At 53.6% G+C, this 11,680-nt stretch overlaps 2 protein-coding genes across 2 annotated transcripts in view; both read left to right on the top strand.

Moving 5' to 3' along the window:
• Nucleotides 1–336: 336 nt before the first annotated feature.
• Nucleotides 337–2,764, top strand: LOC308061131 (uncharacterized protein C1orf50 homolog; the record flags this gene model as incomplete). The annotated part of the gene is made up of 4 exons (XM_080380681.1): nt 337–354; nt 564–650; nt 1,755–1,886; nt 2,582–2,764. The coding sequence occupies 4 exons, from the start codon at nt 337–339 to the stop codon at nt 2,762–2,764; spliced, it is 420 nt and encodes a 139-aa protein (XP_080236807.1).
• Nucleotides 2,765–7,498: 4,734 nt separating this feature from the next.
• Nucleotides 7,499–11,680, top strand: part of CDC42 (cell division cycle 42) — a 28,683-nt gene continuing 24,501 nt past the window's right edge. Inside the window, exon 1 of the mRNA XM_080378865.1 lies at nt 7,499–7,621. The gene's annotated coding sequence lies outside the window, so the exon portion shown is untranslated. The remainder of the gene's footprint in view (nt 7,622–11,680) is intronic.

Genomic DNA, 11,680 nt, shown 5'->3' with positions numbered 1-11,680 from the left:
AGTATGCCCCACTGCCTTTAGTCCACCCCAGTGTCTTCAGCGTGGCCTACAGCCTGCTCTCCCACTCCATCCCAGTACCTCCTGATACGTTTTGTTGCCCCTTTAGCGACTCCCAGTCCATCCCAGTGCCTCCCAGTATGTTCTCCTGTCACCCCCAGTGCCTCCCAGTAAATCCTATTGCCTTCCAATAATACCTCTCAGTCCAGTATGCCCCCCAGAGCTTCTCGGTCCAACTAAATGCTTCCCTGAGTCCTGCCTCCTCCCAGTGCATCCCACTACCTCTTGGTCCACCCCAGTGCCTCCCAGTACACCCTACTGCTCCCACTGCTACCCAGCATGTTCAGGCAGCTCCCAGTGCCTGGTCTGTCCTCCGTGGCTGTTGCCCCACCGTGTGGGGTGTCACAGCTGCCCCACAGCCACACGTGGGGCAGCTCCTGCAGCACCCACAGCCCCATTAAAGGCTCGAGCGAGGCCACCACTGCTGCTGCACTGGCACGCACGTGGCAGGATCCGAGCGGCCGCGGCTCTCCCCTGTCCGGACCAAACCTCGTTCTTCCCCACAGGCAGACGACTTCATCCGAGCGAATGCCTGCAATAAATTGACCGTCATCGCCGAGCAGATCCGGTACTTGCAGGAGCAGGCTCGGAAGGTGAGGGTGCATCTGCTAGGCAGAAGGTTTGTTACCTTGTGCTTGCGAGGGGCTTGCGAGCTCCCCAGGCACTTGGGAGAGCTGTGGCCTGGATGTGAGTCATGGCTGGGAGACAAGCAGAGACGGTTCGGTGAAGAAACAAGGAGGGTTCATTGTCTGGTATCAGCTGGGGAGGGGGGAAGGTTGGTTGTGGTGTTTTCCCCGAGTCCTCTGCACATCAGAGGAACTTCTGTTATGGCAGAGGAGACGGTGGCTAGTCAGAAGCAGTCCAGGTGTCAGAAGGGACAGAGAGATGACTAGTTTGGGGACAGATGACTCCTGTCACTATAGTGTGTGTGTTGTGCTCCCAGGAGGACTCTGCACAGTGGGGTGGACAGGTGGTGGCTCTGGCTATATTTTGAGTCCCTGGGGGAGATGAGCTGTTACCTGATGATGGGTTTGGCTTTCCAGTTTGTCCCAGCTCATTTGCTGGAGCAGGTGGCCCTGGCAACAAGCCCAGCAAGGCTCGGCTGTCCTCTTCAATTCAGACTTCATCCTTGGGGGTGAAATCTTGGAGCCTGAGTGGGAAAGGATCTGCCAGTCACTGTGACTGGCCTGCTGCCATCAAGGCCACTACGTCATGTAGTCATTAACTGGTGGAGCCAGAGCTGTGGCGCAGTCAGCTGGTGGAGCTGGAGAGATGAATTCCCCCTTTGTTTGCTGTCCCTTCCCTTGAGGATGGCAGCAGGGAAGCCCCCAGGGTCCAGCAGCTGCATAGGGAGACAAAGAACGAGTCCAGCACATGGTGGGGTCAGGCACGGAGGTGAACTCTGGGGCTGTGGTGAAGAGGTCCTTGATGCTTGGAGCTATCTCCACCTCCGTAGAGGACTGCAGGAGCTCTGAGGTTCAGCTGACAGGGGAAACTTGGAGAAAACTTTCTCTCTTTGGAAAGTATCTCCTTCCTGGGGCAAGTAAAGATGTGCCGCTTGAAGTCAGATGTGCACGGGGGAGGATGAAGCCTTGCAAGTGGTGTGTCAAGCGATGTATCTTGGGCTCTGGCTGAGAGGCAGTAGCATGTTGTCATTTTATTTCAAGTGGGAAAATTTTAAATTTGGCGTTTTTTAGGTCTTGGATGAAGCTAACAGAGACGCTGACCTGCACCACGTGGCCTGCAACCTTGTGAAGAAGCCAGGAAACATTTACTACATGTACAGGCGGGAGAGTGGTCAGCGATACTTCTCCATCCTGTCTCCGAAGGTGGGTGGTTTACAGCCCCTGGGGAAGCATGGAGGGGAAACCCCCCATTTTTCTGGTGCTTGGGTACTTCTGAGCTCAGACTAAAGCACCGAGGGGGTGTTTGTTGGCCCCTGCTCAGTTGGTGTTTGGTCTGAGTTACTCTGCTGGTGTAAGAACCGTATCATGAAGTTCTCTTAGCGGATGGTGGGCAAGAAGACCTTTGGTGCCTGGTCCTGAATTCTGCCTTTTGGTTCCTGCAGTGCTTTCTCTGGAAATAAAGAACTGCAAACGTGCCCAGGGCCTTCCCTGCCTGGCAGTACTGTCTCCTCTGGTGCTTCAGCCCTGGGAGTGAGTTTGTCTGCAGCTTGGTAGGGGTGGTCTCGGAGAGATGATCCTCCTTCCAGGCCACCCATTTTCTTACACGCAGGGTGAAGGCTTCAGAGCAAAGCACAGAAGAAGAAGAGAAGCTCTGTGCAGGTCAGGGAGATCTTGTATGCCCAAGCCTCCCTGCGTCAGCAGCACTTGTAGCTCTACCGAGTCCTAGACTCAGGGTAGTTTAGCCTATTTTTAAGTTAGAAAACTGGATGGTCACATCGCTGGGACTGCTTCAGAGGTGGTAGGGCTATCCAACACAGGCAGAAGTTGGGCTGAGGGACAGCGCAGCCCAGCTCCAAGGGAAACTGAGCAGTGATGTGAATATCTCCTTTCTCCTTCAGGAATGGGGGACCAGTCCCCATGAATTTCTTGGTGCCTATAAGCTCCAGCACGACATGTCCTGGACTCCATTTGAGGACATTGAGAGACGAGATGCTGAAATAAACATCCTGGACAAGCTGCTGAGCCGGCAGGCAGCCCTGCCCCCGTGTACAGAGCCCAACTTCCAGGGCTTGACCAAGTGACACAAGTGACCATACAGGACCTCCTGAGTAGAGTCCCTGCGTGCTGCCAAAGGCAGGGCAAGGAAGGAGACCAAGAAACAAAAATGCTGATGCCGCCAGTACTTGCTCTGTGCTTTAAGAGACTAATTCTGCATTCAGTCTTACTGGATTTTCTGGTAATTGAGTAATTTATTTCTTCGACTTATGCCAAGCTGTAGCGAGAGAGGGATAATAGGTGGAGTCAATTCCAAGAGGGCTTGGGGCAAAAAGCAAAATTGCTCGGGGCAGGTGTGATAATGCTATAAAATATGTCCTACCTGTTCGGCTCTGGTGTACCTCCCTGTGACTACCTGCAGCAGGTAATGATTTCAAGGCTGGATTTTGCCTCTCGATAAAATGCACCTATTTAGGAAGCTCTTTGGCCTGGGAAGAGCGGTCAAAATCCTGTGCAGAAGAGTCTGTTGTGACTGGAGTCTGTTGGTCTGCATCGCAGCTTGTCCAGACCCCTGAGTCTGGGACATGAGGTGACCTGGAGCTTGCTTCTCTGGGAAGAGTGTCCTCAAAAGTGCTGTGCAGGCTTCAGGTGCTCTTCAAAATGTGGGTGTTTCACAGTCCTCGTGTGTCGCCCTTAGTTTTAAGCGGATTAGCCAGGGTGAGACAGGAACGTGCAGGAACACTGAATGCCTCTGTGCCAGAGCTGTGGAGGAAGTAAACCGATCTTGATTTCACATGTACCTCCAAGACAAGCCCTGTGTCCTCTCTGCATGGCAAGCATCCCTTTGGCTTTACCAGGGAGACTTGGTGGCGCGTGGAGCCGGTAGGACATCTCCAGCCTCTCTTTTTCTACCAAGAACTGGGGAGAAGCAAAGATCAGAGCTGTGGAGGTGTCCTCCCTCAGCTCAGCTGCACAGGGCTCCTCCAGGAGCTCGCCTGCTCCCCTGAAAAGTGCCAAGGTGGGAATGTACTGATGGAGAAGGAGACATCCAGGTTGGATCCTGGCATATAACAGACCCTCCTATGACTTGTTCACCTCCCTGAGATGGCAAGATAGTGACCTTACGTGCTGCTCAAGGCACTGCATGTGCGCACTGGCTGCAGCCTCCTCCTCCACTGGTGACATTGTAAGGGTTGGGGACCGTTTGTGGAAGGAGAATTGTGACCCTGGGGTCTGGGCACACCAAGGGTGGAGGTGGTGCTTCTTGGTGAAGCCCAACCGAAGTGCAGTTGCAGTTGGGCTTCACCGAGAAGCTCTACCTCCACCAGCCTTTGTGGTCGGGCTCTCCTGACTTCCGAGGTGGTGGTGGAAGAGTGGTGTTCTCTGTTCCCCACGGCATGGCCTTGGGTGCAGCAGTTGCTCACCTTCCTGGGGGCTGGCTTGTTCCAGGCAATCACTCAGCTCCAAGTGACCTTCCCAGGCATTGCCCATCTCCCCTTACCCACTGCTGAGGAAGACACTGCTGCCTTCGGCTCTGCTGGGTGATGCCTGACACAATTCTGGGCATCAATCTTGGATCGGTTCATGCATACGGTCTCAAAATAATCTCTTAACTCCCCCAAACTTCCTTCTTCCCTTTCTAGCATTGATTTGTTCGTCTTATGCCAAGTCCCCAGAGGGTTGTGCTCCTCCTGGCCCTCACCTGCAGCTGGGAGGGGTTTGGGTGCCCCACCAGAGTCCTACAGAGGAGGCTGCTCAGCACCACGTTCTCCCAGGTCACCCTCGTCTCGTGCCTCTCCATCTCAATGTCAGAACCTGCTGCTTTGGGCTGGGTGCTGCAGTGACTGCCAAGGTGGGGGAGGGCCTCTTTGCATCCCCAAGAGACCCTTGGGGACCAGCACCATCACTGGGTCTTGCCATTGCTGTGGTTTATTCCCACTTTGGCAGGGTGCAGCCTCTCCTCCTGCCTCTGGTCTCCCTCTTTTTCTCATCCCCACAGCCCTGGCACACCCTGGGATTTGCCTTGATTGATGCTCGAGGCTGCTGGCAGCGCCTGTTCCCCATGGGAAGAGCTGTTCCCTGCTAGGATCACAGAGGGATGGGCGGTTTGGGACAGCTCCCTGTCAGCCCAGGATGTTTTTGTCCTAGATTTTCTTCTCCCAGCTCTGCCAGGTGCGGTAGCTCAGCCCCATCCCAGTGTGGCCAAGCCTCCGGCAGAACCCTGCTCCTCGGAGTCAATGCGGGACATTTCAGTCACCTTTTCCCAGTGCGCCCTCCCTCACTTGGAGCACAAGGGCAGATTAAAAGCAATGTATGATTGTTATTATTAGCCCAGAGTATAATTAATTCCTTATCGAGTCGCAAGTGTCTAATTTGATGGGGTTTTTCCCTGCTTGTTTCAATGCCCTAGGTCTTATTTTACTGCATGTTATTAAATCTGAAGTTGGAAGGGAGAAAGTTAATTACTGCATGGGCTTTGCCACGGTGCTAATTACAGCAACATCACAGACCTTCATGTGTTGATTTATGCTCCTCTGGGAAGAGGGGATTCCTGCCCCAGTTTTATCTCTGTTTCCTATCATTAAAATGCTTACAATGAAATGCACGAAGGGATCGGGGTGAAGTTCGTAGAGCTCTAGCTTGGGATTTCACACGCTGGCCTTTGGTGGGATTTGGCGTGTGCTTTCCTACACCTCCAGCAAGCCCCCCTGACCCTCCGTACCCCGCAACTCGCCGGTGTCCTGCAGTTCCTCTGGGCACTAGCCAGCCTTTTCTTGGATTCTTCCCAGAAGAGCAAAACCTCTGGCTGTAGCTTTGTATTAAATTACACAGGAGGTATCAAGAGGCAGGACATGGAGACGGTGGGCTCATGCTTGGTGCTCCCTGCTCTGCGGGAAGCAGGGATATGGCTCCCAAATGGTCCTGCTGCAGTGCAGGGAGGTGATGCTGGAAAGGGGGAACTGTTCCCCCCCAAAACAGCTCGCCCAGTGTCGCCATCTCAGCTGGTTTTTGTTCTGATTAAACCCAAAGCGCCGAGGCAGCATCAGAAATAACGGAGGGTGCTGCTGCAGAGCTGAGCAACCCATCCTCTGGAAAGCGGGCAGGTATGGGGCTGGTGGCAGGAAGATGAGCCGGAGCCTCCTGCAGCGCTCGCAGCGAGGATGGGTGTCCATGAGCCCAGGAGATGGTGCATGGTGGAGGACTCCTCGTTCATGATCTCATCTGCTCGGCTCAGCCTCTACTGAGCCGGTGCCTCAATGGGTTTTTGGCTCAACGGGGCAGGGGTTTAATCCAAAAAGCAGTGGGAAGAGTCAGTGGGACGTGGTGCCGGAGGGCACATGCTGTCTGCAGGTGAGATATGGGCCATGTCTCGCTCCTGCATGTTTTTCAAGCCCTTCATTTAGGTGAGCGTGTGCCCTCTGCTTAGAGGAGCAACTGGTAAGGGGTGACGAAGACAGAACTGGGGGCTGCAGGCCATGAGGTTCAGGCTCATGCTGCTGTCGCAGCTGCAGTCCGCAATGCATTTCCTGGGTAAAAAAAGGTTAAGAATCAGCAGTCTGCTGCAAGACTTCATTCACGATTTTGTCTTGAAAATGCATTTTGAAAATATTCCTCTCCTTTTGCTCTTTCATGAGCACTCAGGGCAGCAGTGAACATGGTCTGAAGGCAGCGCCTGGCTGCGAAATCCCCAGGGATGGACCATTTTTGCAGGAGAAGACGTGGATGTGCTTCTGACACCATTAGCCTTGGGCAGGGTGGGTTTTGCTCCGTTTTTGGATGTGCAGATAAACCAGGGCTCGTTTCAAAGAGCCAGCGGAGAAGGATGCTCCGAACGCCTGAGCCACGTGCCAGTGCTCCCCAGAGCCGACGCTCGCTGGCCTTTGGGGTGGGGGGCTTTCCTGGCTTCGAAAAATGGAATTACTCGGCAGTGGTGTGCTTCAGGCCAGCTCCCACGGTCCCCAAGGGGGGCCTGCATGGCGGTGCAGCTGCGGGGTCCCATGGCCCCCAGGGTGCTTGCAGGGTGGGGGTCCCTCAGCCCCCCAGGTGCATGCAGGGTGGTGCAGTTGTGGGGTCCTGCAGCTCCCAGCGTGCATGTAGGGCGGTGCAGGGTGGGGGTCCTGCAGCCCCCAGGATGAATGCAGGGTGGGGGTCCCCCAGCCCCCCGGGTGCATACAAGGCGGTGCAGGGTCCCCCAGCATGCATGCAGGGTGATGCAGATGTGGGGAGGGGGGGTGTCCTGCAGCCTCCAGGGGTGCACACAGGGCGGTGCAGGGTGAGGGTCCCCCAGCCCCCCAGGTGTATACAGGGTGATATAGTTGTGGGGCCCTCCAGCCCCCAGCGTGCATGCAGGGCGGTGCAGATGCAGGGTGGGGGGTTCCGCAGCCTCTGGGGTGCTTGCAGGGTGGTCCAGGTGCGGAGTGTGTGTGGGGGTCCTATGTCTCCCGCAGTGCATGCACGGTGGTGCAGTTGGGGGGTCCCGTGGCCCATGGGGAGTATGCAGAGAGGTGCAGGGTGGGGGTCCCAAAGTCCCCGGGGAGCACGCAGGGTGGGGGTCTCCCAGCCCCCCGGGTGCATGCAAGGAAGTGCAGGGTGGGGGTCCCACAGCCCCCGGGGGTGCACGCAGGGTGGTGCGGCTGGGGGATCCCACGGCCTCAGGGGGTGCACGGAGGGCTGTGCACGCCTGGCATGGCCCCCTCCCCCGTAGCCGGGACCCCCACACCCAGGGTGCGGGCAAGCCGCAGCCGCGCTCCCCACGCCCCGCCCCGCCGGGGCGGGGAGGGGCGGGGCGTGTCGTGCCAACCCAGCAGCGACCCCTACCGGCCACACCCGTCGCTACCCCCCGCCCGACGTCCGTTGCGTGATGACGTCAGCGGCGGCGTGCCCCTGTGCCTGAGCCGAGGAGACCCCGCAGCGAGCTGCCAACGCCCGGCGGAGACTCTGAGGTGAGCGGCCGCGCCGGGGCGGGCACGGGAGCGCCGCGACCCCCCGTTACGACCCCCCCCACCCCCCTTCTTCCCCGTCGTCCTTCCCGGGGACGGGAGAGGGAGCCGCTCTCCTGGGCCCGCCGTGTGTGTGGGGCCTCCTCGGGCAGCCGCCGGTGTGTGTGTGTGGGGCCCTTCCCGGTGCTCGGAGGGAGGGGGGTGTGTGTGTGTGGGCTCTGCGGAGCTCCTCCGGTGCGTGCTGGGCGGGGGGGCTCGGCCTTTGTGGGGTCGGGTCTACCGGGGGGCGGCTGTGGCGGGCCGCCGCCTCCTCCCCTCCCCCGCTTCCTGGCGCGGCGGGCGGGGGCCGGACCCCCGGCGCTCGGGAGGCCGCTGCGGCGCTGGGTGCATCGGCCGTCACGGGGGGCTTCCCGCTCCCCACCGGGGTTGTGCTGCTCGTGGGGCTGGGGGGGGTGGGGGGAGCGTCCCAAAGGCTGCTTGGGCCCATGGGGCTGCAGCTTGGGCTGTCGTGCCGCTTTCAGGCGAGCAACGCCGGCTCCCGTGGTAGGGGGTGAGCCTTGGGGGGGTGCAGGCGCTGTGGAAGGCTTAGCTCAAGCTGGATGCACCGCAAAAACTCAGTTCCCGCACAAAAAGGAGTTGGGAGACGCTTCTTGGCTTTTGCCTCCCTAGGTGCGAGGTGTTTGTCTTGCTCCAAGACCCGCCTGGTAGCTGTTGTTGCACGGTGCCAGCGATGTCGCTGGTTTTGGCCCGGGTCGGAGCCAGTGTGGCTGGTGTTGACATATGTTTCTCCTGTGAAAAATGTCATCAGGGTGTATACACTGCGGCAGCACATCACCTAGTTGTGTTTTAAAGGTTTGTTTTAGTGATCTGGACTTCAGCCGTGTGTTGTTTCCTATATGCGGGTAGGACTTGCAGCTGGGGGCAGCGGCAGACGCTCAGCGAGCCAGGTAGCTAGCTGCAAACATACCAATCAGCACCGGGAAACCTGTGCTTAATGAAGAATTGTAAAATGCTCAAATTCCTCTTGCCCTGTCTGTGTGGGTACTGCAGCCGGTGGAGCCACAGCAGCTTTGTTACTCTCCTTTGAGAAAGACACGGGGGAGACCAGGCCGTAAGGAGGAGGCCATGTTAACTGACAAGCGGGTAGTCAGAAATAGTTTGGTGTGGCCATCTGTGATCGTCTTTGTCTCCTGTTCATCTCTGCTCCTTCTCTCCTAGGAAAGGATGTGCTAGCTGTCTTGATTCAAAGTGTTAAACCGCAGTGCCTCAAATATTTTTTTTTTTTTTTTTTTTTGGGAAGGGTATTTGAAACCTGGTTCAAGCCCCTCGTTGCTAATTGGAATAACTCAGAAAGCATTTAAAGCTTCTCTCTCTCTTTTTTTTTTTCTTTCCCCCCAATTAGCGAAAAGGTCTCATGCAAAAGCAACTTTAGATAGAAAGCCTTTGTATTCGGCTAGCTATATGTGGAAAATCTGTTCTGCTTTGTAAACTGTTCCTTCTTGTTAGTGTGGGATTATGGGGAAGGCAATATAGGCAAAGTATATTTGAAACAGGTCTTACGGATGCACATAAAACTTGAATCAGTGTATCGCTAACTGTAGAAATGATTGTGTTTAAACTGTTGATTTGTATGCTTCAGTAACAATGAGGAAAAGGATTTTTAAGTCTTGGCAAGGAATAAAAACTACTGCAATGCAAGATAAAACATGTTTGCAGTTTGGTAATGTGTTCTAGGCAGAAATTTTAATCGTTAGATTTGCATGCTTTGAACTTGGTTATTCATGACCTGGAACTGATGCTCTTAATTCATTATTATGCTGTGCTTTGGGGCTGTTTGTTTGCCTGAACCTCATGGCCAGTTTTGGGAATGATGTTTTCACTGTTTAATGGAAATGCTCTGAAAATCCTAGAATATCTGAAATGGAAACTGGGGATCTTCTACAAAAAGAACAATAGTGAAGAGAAATGGAGCCCATCTGAAACTCCTAGGGATTTCCCTGATGAGTGTGCAACTGTGCTTTTCTTACTTTTCCTGTAAAGCATGTGAAGGGCCAATGTGAAGTGCAGCATGAAGTTGACCGCCAATCCTGATGTAAAAGTTCCTTCTGGTTAAAATGCAGCTGTGGTGCTACCATAAATTTCCAAGTCTTACAAGCATATAGACAGCTGGACATCTTAATTAAAATTTTTTTCAACAGCTATCTGTTACCCTACAAGCTTCTAAGTTAGTACAGCGTGTTGGTATAGCTGGGTTTTGTACAATAAATGAACATGCATCATTGCAGCTGAGGTGTGTGTACTCTGTTTTACGCTAATGTGAGCGCTCACAGCTTTTAAAAGTCATCTGTGGGCTTGTGTATTTTAGCTAGCTCTTTCCTCTCCCTGCCTTTTGTGGTCAGCCAAGCCTTCGTGCTGTCATTAGGCTCGATCATAAGAATTTCAATGATCTGAGCTTCTAGAGTAAATAGCCTGTAAGGAGGAATTGCAGGGGGATGTAGTTATCTTTGCTCTTGAGGAAAGAACAGCACCTTTTCTTTTGTAGAAGATGAAGGTGCTGTCAAATTAAATGGAAGTGAAACTGGTTTCTGGTACTCCAGGTAGCAAGAAGCTCTCTTTAACCACTTAATGTATTGTAGACTTCTGCCTTGCGTCCTCTCACCCCATTGCACTAATAGCAGGTGAAAAAAGCCCTATTTTTAGTATTTAATATATGACAAATAACTTAGTGACTAGATAAGCTTTTAGGCTGAGTTTTTAGAGAAACATGAAGTGTCTCTACACTTTTGCAGCTTATTGTCATTTAATTAAGTGGCTTCCTTCATGCTCTGTTTAAAATAGCTTACACCAGACTTGCACCATCAGAAAGGATTGTTTTCCCCTAGAAATGGCAGGTAAAAGCCTTTCGCCAGAGTATCGCCCAGGGCTAAAGCCTGGCACAAAGTTAGCCCTCCCCGAGATTGTCCGGCCTCCCCTGTGTGCGGTCAGCTGCCTCGTGCAGTCCCTGCTGCGTCGTTACGATGGTGTGCAGGTAGGAGATGGCAGAAATGGTGTTGGGACAAGGTATCCCGGCTTTTGGTGTGGAACCTTTAGGCTGTTCTTGGATGGAAGAACTGGATTTGTTTTGCACACCAGCCCTATGTGTGCAGTAAATTTAAAGTGGCGAGTGCAAGAAGCCAAGTTTCAACGTTGTTGTCGTGTAATTAATCTTTGTAATCTTCCCATTGAGTTTCAGATAGCGGGTTCAGTTTTAAAGAGGTTTAAAAAAACTTCAAAATACTGTATTTGGCCTGTTTTCAGTAAAGGAGCTGTTCGTTTCTTGAGATGTATTGACTTTTTGTCTAAAATAATGACATTCTATAAAAAGAAAACAAGGAGTTAGTTTTGCAAAAGCTTTTAAAAACCGTTGTTCTATGTTAAGCTGTTGCACTGCTAATTCACTGCATTACTTTGAAATGTTACGGTGTAATTCCTAGCAGGAGAGTTGGTCTGTGCGCTGTTCTCTGGTCTCATTAAAAATCCAAACCCTTTATTAAAAAAGTAACGCAGGGGCTTTCTTTGAGCCTTTCTGTCTGGAGGCGGTGTGCAGGTACTAGCTGGTCTGTACTAAGACTTCTGTGCCTGTGGTCGGATTGTGTGGGATCAGTGTGTGTTTTCTACGTGTAGACCAAACTATGGCAAGGTGAAGGTTTTTACTCGGCTCATACGGTGCTGGAGCAAACCTTACACTGTGTGGTGGAGTGGGACTCATCAAGGCCCAGAGGCAGATGGCCGGGTACGCCTGGAGAGGATTGCTGTCACTTGTGGTGCCAGCCTCGCAGCAATAGCCAAGGCTGCCAGAATTGTCTTGGTTTGCAACAAGCTGTTTTGAATTGCTCAGCTCTTCTCAAGTTGAAAGATCCTGTGCTATGTTTTTGGCCAATGATGAATGTTCTGTTTTGGGGGAAAAAAATGACAAAAATGCTGCTGCAGCTTTGGATGTAAGGAAAGAAGGCATTTGCCACTTCGTAAACGGTGTAGCTGTTTGCGTTGGGCCAGCTGTGGTTGGTAAACAGCTGAATGCAA

The sequence above is a fragment of the Falco punctatus genome (genome assembly GCF_963210335.1).
Source record: "Falco punctatus genome assembly, chromosome: 3".
NCBI classification, from domain to species: Eukaryota; Metazoa; Chordata; class Aves; order Falconiformes; family Falconidae; genus Falco; species Falco punctatus.
The sequence above is the reverse complement of the archived record's forward strand: the minus strand, read 5'-3'. Positions and strand labels throughout refer to the sequence as shown.